Source organism: Tarenaya hassleriana, unplaced genomic scaffold (assembly GCF_000463585.1).
Source record: "Tarenaya hassleriana unplaced genomic scaffold, ASM46358v1 Cleome2, whole genome shotgun sequence".
Classification (NCBI taxonomy): Eukaryota; Viridiplantae; Streptophyta; class Magnoliopsida; order Brassicales; family Cleomaceae; genus Tarenaya; species Tarenaya hassleriana.
In genome coordinates, this window is record NW_010965372.1 from 7,206,106 (window position 1) to 7,229,120 (window position 23,015).

Here is a 23,015-nt window from a genome sequence, read left to right on the forward strand (position 1 = left end):
AAAAGGGGGGGGGGGGGTGGTGGTGGATAAAGATGTAAGAGCATGTGCGTAGGAAGATGGCGACTGTGGATTAGCAGAGGTTTTGGTCCAGGGGCTTCAATGGCGATAACAAAAGCGTGATGAGTGCTACTAGACTCTAGGGTTCCCAAAAAAGCAAAAGCGTGCGTTGTAGGCTTAGGCACATTATAATACAGTCCCAAAAGAATCTCTTCTTCCCACCACTTACGTACAGTGACGCTCACAAGCCATACAATTCTTTCTTCTTCTTGTCGGATTCTGAATTGGAACAAAATACTAACAAGTAGCGAGAACTAAGCATAAGCATGAACAACATCAGAAGTTGAGCTTCTTGGTTTCAGGTTCATGTCACGGCGTCTGGTTTCTGAGTCATGTGTCCATAATCTAAATCTTTGTCGTGTTTTTTTTTTTGAAGGCGGTGTTATGTTCATAAACTCGATCAAGATAGAAGCCACAATCTTCAAAATATTACGACGATTTTTCAGAATCATATGAAATTTCATAAGCCTCCGACACAATCATGCACAACGAGATTGAAATCCCAAACTATCACCAGATGATCATATCAACGTTCGATTCCGATTGATAAGACATTGCGTTACAACAATTTCAATCCTGAAAATGTCACCAATTTCAGATTTTGGGGAATACCCATATACGGTAAAAACCTGAGAAACATGAATCCAAGGGGGGACAAGACGAAATCAATCGGAACGAGAAGAGACAAAACCCTCGATTTCATCAAGAACAGAGCCAGATCTCGGCCTGTCCCTCGGCCTAACGTACCGTACGCCGTCGTTTTGACCGTACTCGATCATCCCACATCTCCCCTTCTTCTCCCACAGCCTCTCCCCGAATCTCCGGTGAGCAAAGTACGCTTCCGCCGCAACGATGCCGTCTGATCCCTCTTCCTCCGTCACCGTCGCCGCCGCCACCTCAATCGGGAGTCTCTCGTAGTGCCCGACCTCTATCCCTTCCAGTTCGTCGAGCCGAGCGAGCCCGCGTTTTGAGACAGCGTAGAGTTCGCCCCTGACCCGATGACCCGACCCCGGTAGGTTGATCATGTATGGAATCCCGTGCAGACCCACCACGAGCGGGTGGGGCGAACGGGTCGCGCGGTGGCCGACGAAGACGGCGTCGTTTCTCGTGATCAGATCCTCCATGAGGAAGTGGTTCGGATGATTTGTTTTCAGCGTCCCGTAGACGAAGATGAGGCTCTTGTGGGCTTCCATGGCGGCGTTCATGGCAATGGCTGCACTCTCTGATCCGATGATATAGGAACTCGCCCTGATGTGTGTAGCTAATGGGTTGTGAAAACCTGATTCATAATCTTGTCGGAGCCCCAATTAAGTTATTTGATTTGTTTTAGACATTTTTTTTTTGGAATTTTTCAGATTTTTTAACAAATTAGAATAAATAATGGATCTGAGCTGATATCATAGATTTTTTAACATCTCCAATAGATTCTCAAAGTACATGATTTTACTGTAAAGCGTTTTAACTCTATCATGGGACTTATAGTGTAATGATTTTTTGTTGGTTATGTGAATCAATATTTTATATATGATTTATCGTGTGTGCGCCATATACTTACAAGATCCATGTATACATCTCCGTGATGCAAGAAAGCTCCAAAAGGGAAAATGGATAATCTTTTTCCAAACACCGTAACACAAGTTGAGGGCCCAAAAAGAACAATGTGTCTTGAAGTTTGGTCTAAACGGTTGTAATATCTATAACCAAACGGCTCTCCGTCTTAAACTGTGGTTTGGACCAATAGAGGGTCCGAGGATGTTTACCAAAACTTTAATCGGACGCCGGAGAAATGAACGGCTCCCATTGCAGCGGATAAGGCAAATGCGTAAGCGATCATTATCACGAGGGATGGGGCTGGCGAGATGAAGATGGTATCCACCCAGAGGTTCACCACTCCCGTAAGAACATTTGCCTGCGTTTTATTCACGACCAAAAAAAAAAAAGAATTGGTTAAGGGTTCCGCTCCAAAGAGAATTAATCGAATACTTTATTCATGTACGCAGCTTACAAGCAGAAATGTAGGCAACAGGTTTCGGTCGAATGCTTCTTCCAGCGATGAAAGTCCACTTGCAGGGATATATGCAGACAGCATAAATATCCCTACTGCCCGAAAAATTTTGGAAAAAAAAAAAAAAAAAAAAAATCTCGGTCAAATTCCAATACATTGATATGCATTCATGCATAAACTAGAAGAGAATGAGGGGATGACCTGAAGATTTTGGGCAAGAACCCAAGTAACGTAAGGCATGTTGCACTGCATTGGACGTTTCCGGTTATTATTCTCGGTTCCAAATCCAACATTCTGATTCGAGTTATTATACCGAGAAGCTAGAGGAGGAAGAAACTATATACCAAACGGCGAGAAATTCTCTCGACATAGTTGTCCAGAAGTATAGTCAAGACCCTGCGTACAAACACATCTAAGGGAAGTGTTAGGAAGTCGTGAACTTTGATGTAAAATTTCCCGTAGTAGGTCACAAGCCCCCCTGTTATTACTATGGGGCGCGATATATCGAAAACGAGCATAATTACCACAACAGAAACGAGACGAGAAAGACCCTAGCGATTGCCCTCGTACTGCTCCTACTAATAGACGTCTTTTTCGTGTAGAAGAGATGGTAGCCTAAATGAACACCAAGAAGGTACATCCCCCAATATCCTGAAAATAGTAAATATGTCATCATACAAATCAAATATGTATTTGCTTATAGTATTTGAATTGATCATGAGTATGGCATATGGCATGACAAAGGAACAGGAAGCCGTATAACATATCAAATCGGACATTACCGAAAATGCTGAAGACTCCTTCCTTGTTCTGGCTGATGATGTCGGCTCCTCTTTCATCCGAAAGCAGATATGTATTCAGCCCATTAACCAACCAAGTTTGGTACCCTAAGAGTTAAGAAGGTGAAGATACTTAGGTCGACTGAGTCCATTATCCCGTAATTCCCTTTGGAACAAAAAAAAAAATAGGTGAAGCTAGAAGAATATACTCACCAATAAGAACAGCAAAACCAATGATTCCAGAGTGCTTGGCCGGAATGTGGCAAAATGATGTGAGAACCGAGATGGCTGCAAGTGTGAAAAAGAAATTCCAGTGAACTCCGTATTCCGTAACATGGACCTGCAATGAGTTGGGACCATGATTTAACATTGTATTTGTATAGCCAGAAGAAGCATCAGTCGGTTAGGTTACGAGAATTTCTCGTTACGTCAGATGTTACATTTTGCAGCATCTTCAGTGGACATATCTGTTACGAAATTTTCTATCGTTAGAAAGATGTCTCTCTAGTCCCTACCTGATAATCCACGCCTCTAGTAGTAACTAAACGAATAAACCCAAGCAAAAATAGAGGAGTGGTTGCTTTAAGTCCAGTTATCCAGTTCCTGCAGCAATTTGACAAAATTCAGAAGAATACCATAAATCGTTTTTTCATCATAGAGCTAATTAAGAAAGAAGATTTTTGCCGAAATTTAACATTATATAGAGCGTTAAAGAAACTGAATAGAGATGCATTCACACATAATACTGTGAATTCGAAGCAACATCATAAAATCAGTAACAAGAAAAACCACCCACACTGATGAGATATCTCGAGCTTCCCGTGAAACTACGGCATTTGCCAGCACAAAGGAGCCGACTCCAAGATCCATCTGATTTTGAGTTGGCAGTCATCACAATTGTACAAAGTTACTCATCAAAATAAGAAAATCAATCCTGGATTTGTTTGAAGCAAATGAGCAGAGAAGCAAAAACAAATGTCATTGAGTATGATAATACAAATCAAAACCATACCAAGCTAGTACCATAAGTCTCTGTCTTGGCGTACCTTCTCGGGAAAATAGTGAAGTCCACAGCCAAGATACACAAACATGTAATTAACATCTGCGAGAGAAACCCTTCAGTAAACGGATCATACCGGGCTAGTATATATATCAACTAAGGCATAAGTATGGTTCTTTACCAGAGCAACTCTATACGACGATATGCTTGCTCTGAACGAGAAAGGTGGTCCAACCGTCAACCTAGGATAAGACCTAGAATTGAATTGAAGTTCTAAAGCCTCGGTCAGAGTCTCCAAGTCACTCGTTCTCAATAAATCTTACATCGAAAGTTCAACAAGTTAACCAAAACAAACCTCGGTCCTGAAAGTGAATATTGAGAAAATGCATGACTTTTAAAACTTCTACCTTTTGGAAATCACGGAAAGAATCAGCATCGTCGACAACAAAATTGCCCCCGAGTAGATCCAGTCAGATAGCACCTGTAACAAGCATTCGTTGATTATACAGAGCAAGAAAAAACCGAAACTCGAGTATAAACCCGAGGCATAGGAGCCACATTATATAAGACTTGTGAGACAAAACTGTGATCTCAGGCAGAGAATGCGAAGGCATACAGTGAAAAACAAAAGCATGGGAAGGACAATGAAGAAGAAATCCAAGGATAAAGCATGTCCGTAAGCACTCCAACTCCTGGAAACGACATTTCTATCATCGTTTTTCTTGGAAGAGATGTCTCTGCCATAATCATCTATGACCAAAAAAAGAAGGGTCTTAGACTAATTTAACAAAAGAACCAGCAGCACAATACCCATAATTTGATGATTCATGATGAATTCGTCTCGTTTTACTTCAATTTGTAACCATATTGGGTGATTTTCAGATCTTCGGAATCAGAATATTTCGTGATTCTACACCCATTTATCCGCTCAAAATCGAGAATCGCTCTTAAACTCGAGCGTTCGGACAGAATACAACAATGTCCCATTCCCAGAAACAGGGGAGATGAAATGAGAGAAGGAACGAGTGACGAACCGATTTTCAGGTGGGAACCAATCGAGTAGCGAAGAAGAACCAAAACCTGAAGCAGAAACCGCGACGCCATCATCGGAGATCATGAGAGAAGACAAAATCGGAGAGAATTAGGGCAGAACTTACGGGTACAATGGTCAAAAGTGCGGCGACTTCCAGCATCGAGGATCCATCCAGATTGCTGACGAATCTGCACAACCCAACGCGATTCGAACAAAAAACCGAAGATGAAAAATCTCGAATCAGACAACCGGAGAGTTCAGATGAACGGAGACGAGAGAGGAGAGAAGAAGGTTAACTGTTCTTTGAGATGCTTGTTCGGGTTCATCAGTGTCTGCTTCGGGAGAGAATCCATTGAAACAATGCAAGAAGGATGGAAACAAAGCCGGAGGCTTTAACTGATATATCGAGTTTGACTCTCCGATGTAGAACGGGAAGGGTGTTTCCGTCATTTTCGTGTAAGGGGTTTCCGTAAGGGGGTCCCACCATTACGATGGAAGGAGCGATGCCATGGATACATTTTACAGCTTCGTCTCTAGGTGGCCGTAACTTTTTAGTGCTTTTGAACTGTGTGCTGTTGAACAGAAAACCAACCATGATCAGACGCCAAACTCATCAGAGGCCCAAAAAAAAAAAAAAAAAAAAAACAAGACCCAGATCAGTTTTGGTTTGATTGTATTCAGACCAGGTGAAAATTTTGTGGTCGGAATCTGGGTTTTGTTGCAGTACGTACGGTTCTAGGATCATCTGCACATTTTTCACGTGGGAGGCAAGGCAGATGACACCGAAGATGATGAAGAAAGGGTTTGCCTTTGTTGTGTGTCTCTCTCCAGTATTGTATATGATAGTGTCTATGCGGCCTTCGATTTCACATACGGAGAAGAGAGACTCAGGGTCTTTGTAAAAGAAGAATGAACATACGGAGCCATTTGATCTGAAACTCAAGATGAACATACGGGGCTTGCATATTGTCGTATCTCGAAATGAAACTCAATAACCAAACGGGCAAAACAGGATACTCGTTATGGCTTATAGTAAGGAGGAGTCCACATGAAACAAACACAGAAAACATAAATGAACCCAAAAAAACAAAACAAAAGCTAAGCCTAAAGCCAACTGATTCATACTAACATCTCTCTATTCATCTAAAATTAAAGCTAAAAAAATACCAAAAAAGAGTTTAGAAGCGTGTTAGGAACATAGGAAGCAAACCTCTCACAAATTTCCGAACGAGCGGATACCTTTTTTTTTTGGTTTGGGGGAAAGGGTTTTATTGAGGATTGTGGCCCCATAGATGGTACATGTGCATAGGGTGGGGAAGAGATTGTTGGGCAGCGGCTGAGTTACCACCGTACATCCCCCCGTGATTGATGCTGCTTCTGCGCATCGGAGATGATCCGCTGTCATTCTCCTCCGACGACCCGCTCGATTGCCCCTGCGATCTCGGGCTCCTCTGCATTCCACTCGCAGTTCCTCCCCCAAAGTTCAATGTGTTGCCTGATGGTGCAGAGGCTGGTTCGGGATTCGATCCTCGGGCATTTCCACTTTGTTTCTGTTTCCTTCCATCTGGTACAAAGCTCCCAACAATCACCTAAACCAGCACGATGGGAAAGAATGCATCAGAGCTGATATTTTTGGTTTCTATAATGGATAGAGTAAGATATGATACCGGTTTCTTTTTTTTTTTAATATTTCTCTCGGGTAAGGGCGAATACCTGAACTTTTGATCCGGCTACTAGCATTCCGGCTACACCGCCTCCCAAAATCCGGCCATCAGGGCCAGCTAATGATACACTCAAGCTACCGGTTCTGTTGACAGTTCCATTGCTTTCTGAATTCAAGAATGATCCTGACAGTGATATGATCTCGAATCTACCCTGTATGATGTGAAACATCAATGTAATATCAGAATTCATTTGAATAAGCAATCTGGCAAGATTATCAGTTTATCTGGAAACAGAGAACAAGATTAAACATAATGCTTGTTCCGGTTACTGTACAAAACTTTACAGGACAACTGTTCTTCTACTAAATCATAAGGATGAATGTTTCTCTACTAGATCTCTGTCTCGAGGTAATAGCTTTGCTTATCAAAATGCTAACTTTAAAACAAATACCGGTTTATATGACAAGCATTCTTTTCTAAGCACAAGACAGAAGTCAGTGAAAACCAGAAAGATTAGTGCATTCTGGATGCATATATAGACAATACAAAGGATAAGGAATGGACCTCATATGTAACGACACCATTAGAATTGGTAGCCTGGCGAAGAGTCACACTACAGACAGCTCCAGTTGCAGAGAGAATACAGATTGCACGAGGTCCTTGCTGTGAGAAAGCCATAACCTTTGATGCTATGTCCTGAAAGGTAAGAAGAAATTTCTTAACTTTTCATCAACATCACACCAGAAAGCAATTCATCCTCTGATAGAATGGAACGTCAACAATGAAATTTAGAGGATTACCAATACGAACGGCAAGAAAAGATTTCAATGTTCATCACAAAATGTAGAGCATTTTCACTCATCCGCTATCACTTGATAGATTCCAGACTCAGAGATGAGCAAAATAACGGAACAACCAAACACTGAGATCAGAATGGAAACAGTGAAAAGAACATACCTCCCCTGTCTTGACCTCAATTACATGAGGTGTAAACCCTACCCCTCCTGTTCCTCCTGCTCCAAGAAAAAGAAAAAAACAGAGCAGATAATCAAACCCATTCAAATGCATGTAACGAGAAGCGAGTGGGTTATATCGAAATTGATTCATATTCAGAGAGGGAGATCGATTTGTTTTACCTAATGCGTCGAGCTGCTTCTTGCCGGAGCCAGGAGGACGTCCCCTGTTGCGTTTAGCAGGTGTATCGGCGGAGTTGGCGTTGGATCCGCCGCCATCACGGGGGCCCGCCGTAAGAATTGGAAGCAGAAGGGAGAGGGGAAGTGGGAGCCAAACCGAGGGCAATGTTGCCATCGGGAGCGTACTTCCTCGGGCGGCCTCGCTTCTTCTTCGTCTGCTGTTCGATTCCGAAGCGCATCGAGTGTTGGGCGGCGGCGGAGGAAGGCGATCCGTCGAATCCGAGGGAATCGAGCACCTTCTGCTCCATCTGCGGCGGCGGCGGAGGAGGAGGCTGAGACTGGTGCTGGTGAGAGTGCTGGAGGGAGCCGAAGGGCAGGCGGACTCCGGCGCCGGAAGCGGAGGAGTGGTGGATCGCGGGAGATGTGGAAGCAGGGCCGATCATGGCGGCAGCGTTAGGGTTTCTGCTAGTGTGGAAGGGGTTGTGGGCCATTAACATGGCGGGGGGTGGTTGCAGCTGCTGCTGCTGCTGCTGCGGCTGCGGCGGTGGAACTTCTCTGGAATCCATAAGCCAAGGAAGAAGAATTCTTCCGGAAGATTTTTTCCTTATGACCCCTTTTTTTCTGTTTGGATGCCGAGAAAATAGACCGAGAAAATGCAGGATTTTGAGTTTTAAGCCAAAGCGTGTGAGCTAACCACTCTCTCTGTAGCGCTCTCAGAGAGAGAGAGAGAGAGAGAGAGAGAGAGAGAGAGAGAGAGAGAGATGACTGTGTTGTATGTCTAAAAATTAAATTTTTATTTTTATTATAAACGAAACAAATGATATGAGATTTTAATAAAAAGCATTAACAACTAGGGTTGGGGTTTTCTTACAAGGAGGGGAGAGTTTGGCTTTCAACGATGTTTCAGTCCATTTCCCACTTCCATCTCATTTTGTCCTCTCTCCTAGCACTCTCTATTTAATTTATCTTTTTCTTTTGATCGAAGAAATAACAATCAAGATTCAATGTATAAACGCTTATTACACAATAATATTAATATATATTTTGTTTTGTATATCAAATACAATTTGTTAGCAAATGTGTTCTCTGCTAGCTGCTAATCTTCAAACGGAAGCCGTCTTTTATCTTCCAAAATCTGCTGATTTTTAAAACCATTTATTTTCTTTTGTTATTCCACCAAAACATATACATACATACATATATATAGTCTTAAGATTTGGGTGTTGACTGCTGGGGAAATCCAACAGGCTGTGTTATGAACCAACATGGGTCTGTTGTACTTTGTGTTGTGTCAGATTTTAAGCACACCCTCAGATCTTTTAAACAATTTCTGCTTTGATGAAAATGACTCTAGCTTTATTTGACCATTTCTCCATTCTTTTCTCATAATTCATCTTTCATTTAACATATATATATATATAATGTATGAAGATTCTAAATGTAAAACGTATAACCACCAGTGAGAAATTTATGACGAAACCTACCATGGAATACCAAACTCACATTTAATATCAACATTTAGACATCATATAAATCATAATATTAACACCCAGATTAGATATATATCACAGAAGGGCATAGACGACTTTTCACTTGCAGGTCAATCTTTTTTGCAAGGAACAGAAGCTGCCAGCCAATGCATGAAAGTTAAAAAGGGCATTCTTTCAACTAAGAAGCCAGGCCAAGGCGTAAGCCGGACACATGTGACAAGTGACGACGTACCGGTGACCGGAGATGGAGAAAAGAAGGAAAACCCTTTTCAGTAATTCAGCATCTGATTTCGTATGAACCGGCTTTTGTTATGTATCGAACCCACTTGACCGTGTTGTATCCACTCTTCTCCCATACCTGTCAAGAATGTACAAAACTCCATGTTCAAATTCCTATCGATAAATACTAATCGGTTTTAAGACAGATTCTATGATCCAAACAGTTGAATTGCTTACTGTCCGGATTCAGAAATTCACTTATAGCATATTCCAATCCATACCTTGAGAAAACGAACCCGCAAACCAGAAGCTGTGAACATGGGCACCTGATAAGTGTAAACAGTTTTAGATTTTTTTTTCCTTACAATCTATGAAATGGGGCTAAAAGAAGATGGCCACTGACCTAGAATTCCATCTGAACTGGAGGCCTTGTCCAAGATTTCTTTTCCGTCATTGTGGAGATCAACTCAACTTCTGCACTTAGAGTGGACTCTGCCTGTCCAGAAAACTTTCTTATCCTAATGAAATGGTAAGTGTAAATAGCTATGCAGACCGGTAGAATACATCAAAGAATCGATGCCCAACATAACAAGGGTTATGAATCTTTTTTTTCTTAAATAAGTTTTTTAGGGTAAACTTACTTCCAGACCAAGCAATTGATTGCTGGATTGTACTTAGCACGACCAGATGTCACTTGGAAATTTGTTTTTGCTGTTTGTGTTGGCACTGGGATTTTGACTACAACCCCAAGAGCAAACATTTTAACACCAAAGACACTTGACCTGGAAAGTACGAAATATATGAGAGACCAATTGTAAAAGAAGGCATGTATCTAAGAAACAGGTTTTCAAATAAGGGCAGCTACGTACATTGACATTTACTTCCATGCGTGTACGGCCAAGTTCCTTGATTGTGGGAAATACACGAAAAGGCAGATTGACACCCTCTGTTATTTGATACCTGAGGCACGAAACAATTAAAGAAAATTAACACACTGTGGATCGCATCATGCAGAGGAACATCGATATGAAATCACAACACTTGCCGACCAGGTAGAGATCTCGTTCTACTCAAAATTATCAATTGAACCTAAGATGGGTCACGTATAATATACCAAATGGATATTCTTATAGTTGATTGGAAACTCGATCATGTTTGGTGAAAGAATCATTAGAACGAGATACATAAATAGGAAATTGTGAAAGACTATCTCGGACTTACTTCATTAGTTCAAATTAACCATCTGGTGGTACAACACTAACAGTCTTCTCTGAGTTAAATCTTGTCAGATTGACGCATTGGTGAAATGTAACATCATCAAGCTCAATTGTTTTACCGCTGCAGAAAATTACACATTTAAAGATTACGTTAGTGAGCACCCAATAAGCAAACAGTGCCTAAACATGGAACACTATTATACAAATCTTACCTCTTAGCTGGGCGAGATTTCATTTCTGATTCTTTCTCAAGTCCAATTTTATCATTCAAAGCCAACTTCAGATCAGGCATTCCCGAAAGAAAGCACTTCATTAGAATCTTCCCAGTTACATCACACCGAAGAACGTTACCTACACTTGTTGTATCATGCAAGAACAATCAAATAAAACAACGGGATGAAAAGTAATCAGAAAGAAACCTCAACAGACTAATGATTCACCTTTAGAGGACATAAGAAGGTTTACACTTTCCACAATATCAAGAAATACCTGCAGCAGTGAACGCATCATATTAGCATATGGGCATATTTAATGAAGCTAAAACCCAACAAAACATGAATCACCTCATTCTTTTTATAAAAAGGCCCTCTCTTCGCCAGCCAACAGCACCTGTAACTTGTAATGTTGCATTTGGAACAGGCTTGTCTGTAGGCTGTTTCACAATTTTTACACATAAGAAGCAATTTAACAACGGACAAGCATGAAAGGCTAGAAGCAAAATAATGCTTAATTCTTGAATTGAAAATTTGCATCAGTTGCTAACACCATCTCAAGTCTGCATATGTACATGGAAAGAAGTGGACTTACCTTCGATGAAAATGGCGACCGCACACCTTCTTGAGTAATGTAAAGTTTTAAAAATTCAGGGGAGAGATTTTGCAGATAGCCAAACTCCACAATCTCTGTAATTCCATTGCAAAGATAATAACTTGGGTTTTGTAGAAAAATAAAAGTAACTAAAAGAGCATTTTTATTGAAAAGATTGGATCTTTGAAAATAACGTGTGCCATCCAATAATTCATAAATCAAAACAAAGTTATTCCGAATAGCATCTTCATCAAAAGCTCCTCCAAAGTATGATTTGAATAAAGCAACAGCCTGCATGTGAACCAAAACAGTAATTGAGGTCAGATGCATATTCAAATCTAAGCTGCTATTTACATAAATTCCTAGGACATTCATACAAACCAAACCAAATAGCTTAGCTCAAAACTCTAGTGAGCAAGTTGGTTCAGTTAACAATCTAACCCTAACCCTAATCTTTCAGATCCAAAGTGAGAAAATAACATCAAATACCTCGACAACGAATTTGAATGCACAAGTTACATTAGCATTGCTGCTGAAGACGATTACAATGTAGACATTGCTGATTCGCATATAGAGAAAAGAGCATCCGCCAATCTGCCGAACAGGGCAATTACCTAACTCCTTGGTCAGCATTATATGCGTCCGAAATGCATCCACCATATTTCCCCTGCAATCAAATCAAACAGAAACTCAAAACCATAAAACTTGAAGAAATAGTAGTTCATTCTTCCCAAACAAAAGCCCTAAACATTTGCAGCTCGAGGAGAAACACAAGACCCAACAGTGACAAATTCCGCAAACCAGACTCCAACAAAAACTCACAATTCGAGGAGACAGAGTAAGAAGAAGCTCTCACTCGACATCATCTCGGTAGAGGCGATTGATGAGAACGTCCCCACGGAGATTGAGGAAGTAGATGGCTTAAGCAGCCACCGGCATCTTCGATCCAGGCGGATCGGAACAAATCGAGACTATCTCCGACAAACTCTACCGGGAAATAAACTGGTCGACGGCGATCTGAGACAAAACACGGTGGCTCGGAGAGATCGCGGTGCCGGAGACGATAAAGAAAGGGAGAGGAGAATTCGTAGGCGGGTGGGCTTTTTCTAAATGGGCCGGGTTGATGCAAGCGATTTTGTAATTTTTTTTAATTTATTATATATATGACGTTTATCAATTTGCACAAAAGGGATTTTTATCTTCTTTTTTCTTTTTTAACTGGAAGCAGAGAAAACGTTCTCGCAAGACGCAAGTGCGAAAACAGAGAGAACACGGATTCGTGGATTGGTCATCGGATTCGCACGCACCAGATCGTGATTATTAAGATCAAGTAGAAATATGTGGGGAGGAGATCACGAGGAGAATTTGGAACCCTAATCCTCCGTCACCGTATTTCCCTTTCTTGTCCCCGACTTTTTGGGAAGACCGATATCCCGTGAGAGTTCCTGTGTTTCTTTGCAGCTTTTGAGAGAGGATTCGATCCGAATTAGATTGGGGTGAGTTTAATTTGTGGGGTTGATGGGGTTTCTCAAGAAGTTGGCGGGGATTCTAGGGTTTGGGAGGGACGATGGTGGGCATGAGGTGGTGAAAGACGAGGAGGAGGATGGAGATAGTACTGGAGCAGGCTCCGGCGACGGAGATAAACGGCGTGCCGACAATCAGCCAAGGTTTCGTGAAACCGGGCTTCCGAGGAAAGGCTTCGGTGTTCCTGTCCAAGTTGCCGTTGAACGATCTAATCCCGGTCCTGTTCTCCTACCTTGCACCGCCGGAGACGGTGGTGTTCAGGTTTGTCTTTATTCTTCCCCATTCGTCTGGCCTTTCTGCTGATTGATTTGATCATGGTGATTGGTCTATGGAACTCGGGCAAATGCAATGGTAAGCATTCTTTGGGCTTCTAGGTTGCTTCTGGTACTGAGCTGTGGCTCGGTTTCAGATCAAGGATGTAATGTGGTAGTTCAGATTGCTGTTTCCAGCTTCTGTAGGACAATGCAATCATTCGATCATCAGCTCTCTGAATTCGGTGTTAAGCCGTGTTAGGAGAATCCCAGCCACAAAAGTTCAGCTTTCGTTAAGCCGTGTTTGGAGCTTGATACAAATTTATATCCATAGATCATATTTTAGGCTGTTCCCAACTCGATGTTGCTAGTGTGGCTTAGCCTGTGCTGTCAAGGTGGATCTGTCTTGTCTTCCTCTTTTACGTAATACGTACGAGGTTCGATCCAACTGCTGATCTTTTACATAAACCGGTGTCTGGTTGATCATGGTTGGTCGGGATCTAGTTCCCGAGATGGTCCGGCACTGGTGAGTTGGGTTTCTTAGTGGTGACTCTTTACTCTTTCATTCTCCTTTGTGAATGAGAGAAATTAATCCTTTTCGTGTTAACCTGTATCATTCTCATATCTTTAGCTGATTTGTAAACAGGTACACCAAACTTGATGGAACAAGTTTTTCAATACCATGACATAGGTCTACTAGTTTGCTATGTGCGAAATGTTGCAATGATATTTGAAATGATTCCACTGCATAGCTACTTTTTGGACTATTCTTCATAGTTCAAGGAGTTGTGGTTCATTTTGCCAAGATTTTTGAAAAAATAATTATATACTAATAGACTATTTCAAACGCTCAGCTCCCTGTTTATTGATGTTCCCTATGTTAGGTGAAACTTTCAGTCTGCATAGAAATTGGTTTAAACAATCTAATCTCATATCTTGGTGGCCGAGGTATTTGATCGTGAGGCTGAATTAGGCATGACGAGTCTTGGAGTGTCTATGTGTTTTTGTGTTGGGAGCAAGTTTACAGTCCTATTCTAAGAAGCAAGTGGGTTGGTTCAGCCAATATCATTCGGTGGCCTTCATGTGTATATCTCTGTTTTCCATGTCTTATAGACCACATCAAGAGCTTCTGTGCATCGTCGACCCTGCTTGTTTAAGCTGGATTGGTTACCGGTTTATCTGTCATTTTTCTTTTTGTTCTCATTCTCATGTATCCTTCGGGGAATAAAAAATTTATCTACTGAACTCTTGGTGTATATCTTGCCTCCGATTTGCAAGTACTAGTTTTGATAACCTGTATCCAGTGTCTTTTCTGCTATTCATTAAATTGAAAAGAAAGACATTAATGTATAGTGACTCTTTGGATCAGGGTCTAAGATGGTATTCCAAGCGGCTAAGAGTTGATGAAGACGGAGATGTGGCAGATGAATTTCTGGAAGAAATCCTGCCAGAGCAATGGGCAAACCGAGAGGATCACAACAATACTACACTTAGGCTCGAATTGAAGAACGGAGCAAGACCTGCCAAAGTCAGAGGCCTAATGGTATCTTCTGACGGGAAACTCCAGCAATACGTCGAACATCAAGGAAGATTGATACTAGTGTGAGGCGAAAAAACTCGTAACGGGGCAGAGGTTAGAACCCTGTTTTGTTTTAGCCTCGGTCCTGAGATCAAACGGTAGAAACCTGATACGGTTTGTCGTGTAATGATAGATTTCTGTATTGATTCTTGAGATGTGGTGTTCTTTTAACATTATTGTCACTTGCCACAAAGTAGAAGGTTGTAGTAGACAAAGTCAATTGGGATCTGTCAGCAAGGAGATTTCATGTGATTTTAACTTGAAACTCTTTGCATCTCTTGGTTTCTTGTGTTGGATTGTGGATTAGTCTTTTCTCTCTTCTGCCTTGTATATAATTTGGCGCCAGAAAAAAAGCTTTGTAATTTATAGTTTATTTTAATTGTTTTTATAGTGAATTATTAGAGATGCTATAATTTGCCATAATTGAATGGTAAAATGGTGAGAAGTGGTCATATGATTGATGGGCATGAAATAATTATAATCTGATTGAATTGATGATAAGTACATATTATATAGTTTATCATAATTAAAATTAAATTTCCCAGTAGAAAAATGTTAATTTGGCAGAAAACAATAAATAATTCAATCTTCTATTACAACAGAATAAAACCTCCAACGAAAAAAAACTAAGAGAACCCATATAGCAAAAACAATGATACAGTGTTTTTCCCTCTCTTTTTTGTTACAGTTTAATGTTTTGTTAGATTTACCTCGAAATATAAAGTTTCGAAAGAAAACAAAAGATTCTTCATTTTAGAAAAATAAAAATCGTTATAACTAAACCCTAAACCCTAAACGAGGCTCAGGATGTACGGCGGCGGCGGCAGCGTTGTTGAAGTTGAGAGCCCTTTTAAGTTTCCGGTGATCGAAAACTTCAACTTCCACCCCAAATACCGAAGTTACCGGTCGATGGTCTGATAATCTCATCTCCGATCTCCTGTAACATATCTGTTTTATGTTTTTCCCTAACCACAATACTCTATCACACCTGCATTTTATTTAACAAAAAATAATAATAATCAATTGCTTGTTTATTTCTATGTGCAAATGAATTTTTTAGAAAATGATTTTGGGGGTGTAATGGAGCAATATGATAAATACGGTCCTTTTTAGGCATCTAAACAAAATGCATGGGTCACTTTCCAGTTATCATACATTATTCAGGGTCACCAAAGTTCTAAACGCGGTCATTCTCTGATATAAACTATAAATCACCTTTTAAGCCCGTAACTTCTAAAATGTTCAATTTAGTCCAGATTTCCATCCATAGACGCGATCACTTCTCCGGATTTTTCACCCTTTTCTACTGTCAGAACGGAGAGATTCAGATCGGATCTTACCACGCAGGAGCTCTCCTCTTCTCCCCTTCTCTATCGGCGTAACGATCGGACTCGAATTCGTACTTATACGTGGGCGGGAATTTGATCTGACCCTCTTTCCATCCATCGAAAACATGCCCCGTGCGTAATTCTCTAATAAGCTGTAACACATAACAAACGCATATTTATTTCCAGAAATCGTGTTATTAAACATTTCGTACAGCGAAAATGGCAAAAAAAAAGGACATAACGAGAAGCAAGACCTGATCACTGTTGATGAGTTCATTCCATCGTTGCTGAGAAGCGAGTTTCCTAACCTCCGAGTCCGACATGTTAAGACGATAGTTCAAATCGCCAAACCAGAATATTTGGCTGTGAAAATTTCCAGACACAAAAAAAAAACAAATGTAAGGAAATTGTGAATTTATAAAACATTTTTCTTTTTTTCAGATGCTTGATTATATATAGTATATGTCTTACTCGTGGCATGGAATTGTTCTTGGTTGATCGGTGTCAAGAACAGAGGCGAAGCGGGTTCGGCGTATGATCTCGTATACGTCTGCGTTTCGCCGCTGCTCGGCTCCATCTTTCTGACCAGATGTCAGGTGCGAACAGACGAAGCACATCCGCGACTGGTACAACGACATGCTGATCGATACCGATCCCTGTTCCGATCAGGAAAATATCGTCAACAAAGCGCAAGTGTTTCTGATTACTTGTTAAGGAAGTTAGGGTTTTCGGTTTTATTTCTCTCCCGCGGTTTTATCTTACCTTGTTTCCCATGTAACCCATTAAACCGATTCCGACAGGTGAGACTCTTAGATTGTTTATGTGTCTCCTCAGTCTCCGTCGGACCCATACCGATACGTATATCCCCACCATCTGCTTGCTTACTATCCGTACGTACTTTTGATGTTTTTCGGCGGCGGTTCTGCCCGTACACTCATGGAACGGAGATTCGGACAATCCGTACGTATCCTCTGTCTGGTCGTCTGGTCTCGAGGTAGATTCTCCATCCGAATCATCTGAAAAAGCTTCTTGGCTTTGTTCTTTCTCGGCCGTATCATTCTCTTTTTTCATATCCCTCCAGCTCAATCGGAGGGTTTCAAAGCTCCGAGAATGTTTCATGTTCCTTGCGTTGGAAGCAAACCTACCCGCCGCCAAATTCTCCGACAGAGAGAACCCTAACCTCGCGTTACTGCTCCAGACTCTTCGGAGCTTAGTCCCCGGCAAAATGATCTGAGGATTCTCATCCAGTGGTCGTTCCGGCCAATCCAGATTCGGATTTTCTGCAGGTTCGAGGCTGATCACTGCGGGGGCGGTATCAATGAACTCATCAGTGGCGAGGTCGAGCGAACGATCGGCGACGAGATTCTCGACGATGGCATCAGCGATCACGGAATTTGTCGGTATCAGATCAGGAGTTAGAGGTGCGCTCTGAGATCTGTGGAGAATGTTTTTGTTGCAGGGAGATTGGAGTTGGGACTCTTGGTGGGATTTGTTCAGAGTTCTACGAATGATTGATTCCCATTTCGGGATCGGACCTCGATCCTCTGCTCCCAGTACGTTTCCGGCATTCAACGGAACCACTTCCTGGAATCTGTAAGAATTCCGACAAATCACATACCAATCTTGTTTACTGGATACGGGATTCTGTTCTGAGAAAGGAGCACAGAAAGATCAAAGTGAATCGTCTTACCCAATGATGTAAATATCAGAAGGTTCGTCCGCACAAAGCCAGTGTTCGATGTCGAGATCGTCGGAGGGCAGTTTTCCGGCGACGTTCCATGTCGCCACCGTCACCCTGCAGAAACCAGTTTCAGACAGAACCCCCTTCAGAGAACACGTCCGCCGCCGGGAAAAGATGAAATACCCAAAATACCCCCGCCGGAGAAACAGAAACGAACCTGATGTCCTTTGTGTTTATGTACTGAACGCGCAAGGTCTCCGACTTGCCTCGCCGGTGCCTCGGCTGGTATCCTCTCGAGCCACCGTCTGAAGAAAAAAGAGAGAGAACCCAGAAAAGGAAAGATTATAAATTTCGTGTTTGTTGTTTCTGAATGATCGAATCAACAGAAATTAAAAAAAAAAATTCAGAATCTTTGCCTGTAATTTGACTATTCCGATCGAGTTCTTGAACTCTGACGCCACGGCCGTCATCGTCAACGGCGCAGCGACTGTTAGAGGCATCTTTGACTGAGCATGCTGGTCAGATTTTAAAAAATCTCAAATTTTAACGACGAAAACACCAGAAGCCCAAAAGTCCAATCCATGAGAATTGTGCAGAATTTCTGAATATGGATCCAAAACTGAAAGGATTTGGATCGTAAACAGAGAACGTACCATCATCCTCGCTCTCCGTCTCCGTATCGACTTCGTCTTCGCTAAAGTCATGAAATTTTGGCTTAACGTTCAGCCATTTCTTCATCACAATCGACGGCCAGAACAGCTGCCCAAACAAACGAAGAACAAGTTTCTCATCATCATCATCGTCATCGTCATCGAAAATTCAATCGCAAGTGAACACAGAAAGATCCGAACTTTACGGAAGATTCGTAGTTGAAAAAACGTACCTCAGGGCGTTTCCCGCGTCTTGTTCTCATATTCTGATATGGCGGCGGTGTATTGACACGTGAGGAAATGTTCGTACAGAGAATATGTCAGAAGCTGTGGTACGGAACTGAAGCACTGCTCTCTTTTTTTTTTGGGGGGGGGGCAAATTTTGGGGAACCAAGGAGATAAAAAAAGGGCAAATGTCGGAGTCTGATACTTATAGGAGAGAAACAGGTGGAGGGGGGAGAGGAACAAGAACATAAGATCTGATGAGACCCGACAAGAAGATACTTGAGAAGATGTTGCAGTATAAATCTTTTCTGAGTTTTGATCGTCCCAAGCCGAATGCTACAAGTTATGGTTGTTTGTTAATAAACTTATCATTCGCAGCCCCCCAACCCCAACTTGCACCAACACCTTTTCCCTTCAAATCAAAATCAAGAGAGAGAGAGAGAGAGAGAGAGAGAGTTTGTGTTCTCACGTGTTCGGTTTGTGAATACCGAACCAAGATGATCTCGATTTTGTTTCGGTTTGTTGGGGCAAACCGGGATGGGGATTTTCCATGCGCATCTTACCACATCTTTTGAGCATCTTTCCTCTCCAGTGATTTTGTGTAAGAAACGGCGAGTACCAAACCAAATAAATATGCATCATATTATTTAACAAGACGGTGACAGAAGCTTAATTACTAAAAAAACGATTCAATGAAATAAAAAAAAAAGATAAATTATCGTTTCTTTAGAAAATTAATAAAAAAATATGAAAAGTCAAATGTCACTTTCATGAACAACAAATCGAAAGTTTTTCAAAATTTTAGCCGTAGCTCCAGCTAATATTTTCAGCAAAAGGAGGCAAAAGAATACAATTAATTGATTAATTAATTAATCGATCGAGTGATTAAATAAAAATGATACCACAATTATGGATTGATAAACAACGGAAAAAGTCTTGACCTTTATAAGATTATATATATATATATATATAAACAACGGAAAAACAGACATCTCATACACGTATCTGTTTTAATAAAACGTAGTAATAAAGATGAAATTAATTGATAAAATATGCACAAGTCGGTGTATATGTATTTCGATCAAATTAATTTATTTTTAATATCTGTTAATATTGTTAGATTTTTATGTACCAAATCCAACACATTGACTACATGCGATTGGTCGGTCGGTTGGAAAATGGAGGTAGTTTTGGACCACGGAGAATGTAAGCCTTAGTCCACCATCACAAATTCCTCGTGTTTTTTCTCCTCCCATTATTATTTATTTATTTATTTAAATTGAAACGGAAATTACTTTTTTTTATTAATAATATCATTAGTATTGAACAAATCGAAATTAATCAAATTAACAATCAATAAAATCACCATTGGCTTCTCCTTTATCTAGTCGTCTTCCTCTACACAATTTTACTAAGCCAAGAGATTGCGTGGGTCCATTCGCTAAGGAGAGAAATTTGTATGCAATATCGGAAGATAAGCATGCACATTGAACATCATCATCATCATGACAATATAACAGTATGCTTTTTTTTTTCTCTTCGAGCTCATATATATTTCAATTATTATTATTATTATTTATTTATTGTGAACCAAATGCCTTTTTTTAATGGTGGGATAAGGCTACGTACAAAAAATCTAATGACATCTATTCCGTTGTTATTTAATTCATCCCCTAGATGCACTTGACATTTTATACTCACATATATCCCGTTTAGGGTTACGCCCCTCCAACAAATAGGCTATATATATAGGCGGTTGTTATATATATATATATATATATATAATAGGTGGTTGTTTTGATTCGAATGCAAAGTTTACATAATAAGTATATGAACGGGTAGTGTTGCTTATAATTATCATATATTCAAAGGAATTAATAGATCAAACTGTTTTATCTCAAGTTCGATACCATTTTTGGGATGGACCGGTACGAATAAACGATAAAGAGAAAAAGGAAGGAAAAAAAAAAGAGTAAAATGACATAGAGATTTATGTGGAAACTCAAATCGTGAGAAAATCACGAGTAGAGAATGCACACATTTGTTGCTGTTGTTTTTCCAACAAACACGGCCTCATATATAAAAGATGAGATATATGAAAGTATTTCCAAATTTAAAATGAATAGTTATCTCATAGTCCAAAAAAAATATATGTAACTATCTCAAAACACAAAAATGATCAGTTACCCCAACATTTAAAAGAAATATATAACTATATTCAAAACCCAAAATAGAATTCTGTTCACAATCTTAATATATATATATATATATATATATAAGCATATACACTATAGGAGGGTACGTAGATAGTAGTTTCATCAGTGTAGAAAGTTTTATAATAGTGTGATTTATATAATCATCAAATATATAATATTTTGGAACATAATGCGTATGTACGTATATATGGAATGCTTGCCTGTGGCGAAAATGGCCCCTCGAGAACCCTAAGAATCACTTAACATGCTAAACCCTCTATGTGGCCCCGAAGGTTTTCCAAAATGGAACTTGAAAACCTACAAATAAAAAATAAATAAAATAATTACTCGACAGCTCAACAAATGCAAACATGAAAGCAAGTAAACAAATTACGAACGGCAAGAAACATCGTCGGATATTTACTTTTGAGACACAACCAAACGAAATTACATGAAAAATTTATCTCTAACAATATTGTATGGCATGAATAAAAGCATAATCAAATGTATTTGCCCAAAGAACAATATTGTATCAACGTACTCACATGCCGTTTATTTATTTATTTTATTTGGGGGGGGGGGGTATATATACATGAAATATTTGTATTAGATTAGAATTATGTGTGTGTATGCGCGTGTGTATTGATTGGTATCAAATAATAGAAAACGGAAAACACAAACATTAAGTGTTACTTGAATCGTGTTGTGATTAATTATTATATGGATCCTATATTCCACGTTAAAAATCTCCGGTTCTCTACATCATAGTTCACAATCTTTGTTCGTGCGTTTGATTCGGACCATGGAGAAAATATAGAATTGGAGATCCCACCATCAATCCAAGAGAGTGACATCAACAACACGTACATTAGAAATTCATATGAGGATTTCATTGTTATAAGATGATCAACGAAGATATATAATAGACATATATAGCGGTATATATACGAATGCTTGCATGTATGTATATGAATTCAAAAGAGTTACGTAACATAACAACGAGAGCGACATGCACTAACACACGCTCGAGGGAAACATGTCACACAGAAAGAGATGTGCGCCATTTACTTGGTTTCATATAATTTTTCATGATAGTTGATATATTATAATAAAACGTATGTACGTATATTTGTGTAGGATTGAAGTATATAAAACAAAAACATGCATTCATAGAGGATGGAGACCCATTAGATTTATGGACAATAAGATATATTTGTCATCCATTATGTTAATATTTTTTAAAAAAAATCTACAAATATCTAAATTATAAGATCGGTTTAAGTTTTATGATTTCTAAAAAATATTGTATGATTTCTATAAATTGTACGTTTGAATGTGTACTACATGGATAGATCCATCCTAAGTCTACTTGTCCATTACCGGCATTGATTAGATTACAGACGATGAGATTATGTTCTTGCAAGAACACTTTGGAAAGCGTTGACTTTGAAACTTCTAAGGCGGCCGGTCCCAAAAGTCCGACGAAGTTTATACAGTTTGACGTTGATTTGATTTCTCATAACCCCCACGGAAAAATCTAGGCCTTAGACGTGAAAATCACGAGTTTAAGATACATAAGATAAGATTTAGGACTTTATTATACAGTCCTTCACGTAAAATAAATTTAACAGCATTTGAACCGAGTGATATATGGCCTGATTTTCATCTGTAGTTTCATACATATATATATATGCAGAACATTTATTTTTATATATGGAAAAGAAGAGTTCCACCCGACCAATGTGGCACGCAAAGTCCAAAACTAGCTGCATAAAAACCCAATGATTATATATGGGTCTTCATATTAGAACAGACATTTATAAATGAGCCCCTTTGTAGGGTTGTCGATGTTGGGCCTAACACTTGGAATCTTCCAACATTTATATATTCTATATATTGAATTGTGAAATAATTATGATATATATATAAATTAAAGAGAGTTGTAACAAAAATAAGATATAAGAAGGACAAATCAGCCGTGGCATCACGGAATCTTCGAGGTGTACGTTTTTTTTTATTATGACACCGAAAAAGAAAGGTTAAACAGTTTTAAGTGTCCCGTGGGACCCATGGAGACTAGGGGTGTCAAACGAGCCAGCTCGGATTATTTTGGGCTCGGCTCATTTGGCTCAGATCGTTTTGGGCTCAGCTCGTTAGGCTCGTTTTCTAACGAGCCAA

The 23,015-nt window shown here is 40.0% G+C and overlaps 6 protein-coding genes and 1 pseudogene across 8 annotated transcripts in view; 1 reads left to right on the top strand and 6 right to left on the bottom strand.

The window, feature by feature from the left end:
• Window positions 1-551: 551 nt before the first annotated feature.
• Window positions 552-1,329, bottom strand: LOC104812833 (putative gamma-glutamylcyclotransferase At3g02910). The gene has a single exon (XM_010540202.1). The coding sequence runs from the start codon at window positions 1,260-1,262 to the stop codon at window positions 723-725; it is 540 nt and encodes a 179-aa protein (XP_010538504.1). The 5' UTR covers window positions 1,263-1,329; the 3' UTR covers window positions 552-722.
• Window positions 1,330-1,637: 308 nt separating this feature from the next.
• LOC104812834 (uncharacterized protein At4g17910-like) lies at window positions 1,638-5,717 on the bottom strand. Of its 3 annotated transcripts, XM_010540203.2 has the most exons (17): window positions 5,626-5,717; window positions 5,172-5,446; window positions 4,999-5,062; window positions 4,876-4,921; window positions 4,458-4,533; window positions 4,249-4,322; window positions 4,023-4,095; window positions 3,854-3,943; window positions 3,638-3,711; window positions 3,357-3,444; window positions 3,055-3,181; window positions 2,845-2,949; window positions 2,587-2,713; window positions 2,407-2,458; window positions 2,264-2,308; window positions 2,063-2,161; window positions 1,638-1,966 (listed from the first exon to the last, which is right to left on the bottom strand). In XM_010540203.2, exons 2-17 carry the CDS (start codon window positions 5,322-5,324, stop codon window positions 1,814-1,816), a joined length of 1,446 nt encoding a protein of 481 aa, XP_010538505.1. In that variant the 5' UTR covers window positions 5,325-5,446; window positions 5,626-5,717; the 3' UTR covers window positions 1,638-1,813. The 3 variants fall into 3 exon arrangements, with proteins under 3 accessions (XP_010538505.1, XP_010538506.1, XP_019057880.1); XM_010540204.2 differs by lacking the exon at window positions 5,626-5,717 and having other exon boundaries at window positions 4,458-4,591; window positions 5,172-5,304; XM_019202335.1 differs by lacking the exons at window positions 4,876-4,921; window positions 4,999-5,062; window positions 5,172-5,446; window positions 5,626-5,717 and adding an exon at window positions 4,652-4,866.
• A 148-nt stretch (window positions 5,718-5,865) lies between these two features.
• LOC104812835 (AT-hook motif nuclear-localized protein 13-like) lies at window positions 5,866-8,406 on the bottom strand. The gene is given in 6 exon segments (XM_010540206.2): window positions 5,866-6,463; window positions 6,588-6,749; window positions 7,103-7,234; window positions 7,496-7,551; window positions 7,675-7,781; window positions 7,783-8,406. Coding segments are annotated over 6 exon segments (1,233 nt in total). The 5' UTR covers window positions 8,238-8,406; the 3' UTR covers window positions 5,866-6,142.
• Window positions 8,407-9,438: 1,032 nt separating this feature from the next.
• Window positions 9,439-12,584, bottom strand: LOC104813340 (annotated as a pseudogene).
• A 125-nt stretch (window positions 12,585-12,709) lies between these two features.
• On the top strand, window positions 12,710-15,018 carry LOC104812836. Its single transcript, XM_010540207.2, has 2 exons — window positions 12,710-13,189; window positions 14,549-15,018. The coding sequence occupies exons 1-2, from the start codon at window positions 12,923-12,925 to the stop codon at window positions 14,783-14,785; spliced, it is 504 nt and encodes a 167-aa protein (XP_010538509.1). The 5' UTR covers window positions 12,710-12,922; the 3' UTR covers window positions 14,786-15,018.
• A 337-nt stretch (window positions 15,019-15,355) lies between these two features.
• On the bottom strand, window positions 15,356-18,990 carry LOC104812837 (type I inositol polyphosphate 5-phosphatase 2-like). Its single transcript, XM_010540208.1, has 10 exons — window positions 18,651-18,990; window positions 18,421-18,526; window positions 18,184-18,282; window positions 17,985-18,072; window positions 17,777-17,881; window positions 16,849-17,677; window positions 16,558-16,742; window positions 16,341-16,449; window positions 16,099-16,238; window positions 15,356-15,746 (listed from the first exon to the last, which is right to left on the bottom strand). The coding sequence occupies exons 1-10, from the start codon at window positions 18,678-18,680 to the stop codon at window positions 15,536-15,538; spliced, it is 1,902 nt and encodes a 633-aa protein (XP_010538510.1). The 5' UTR covers window positions 18,681-18,990; the 3' UTR covers window positions 15,356-15,535.
• Window positions 18,991-21,086: 2,096 nt separating this feature from the next.
• The window catches only part of LOC104813341 (two-component response regulator-like APRR2), a 6,036-nt gene continuing 4,107 nt past the window's right edge, over window positions 21,087-23,015 (bottom strand). Inside the window, exon 12 of the mRNA XM_019202359.1 lies at window positions 21,087-21,155. Within this exon, the coding sequence (XP_019057904.1) occupies window positions 21,087-21,155 (69 nt within the window). The remainder of the gene's footprint in view (window positions 21,156-23,015) is intronic.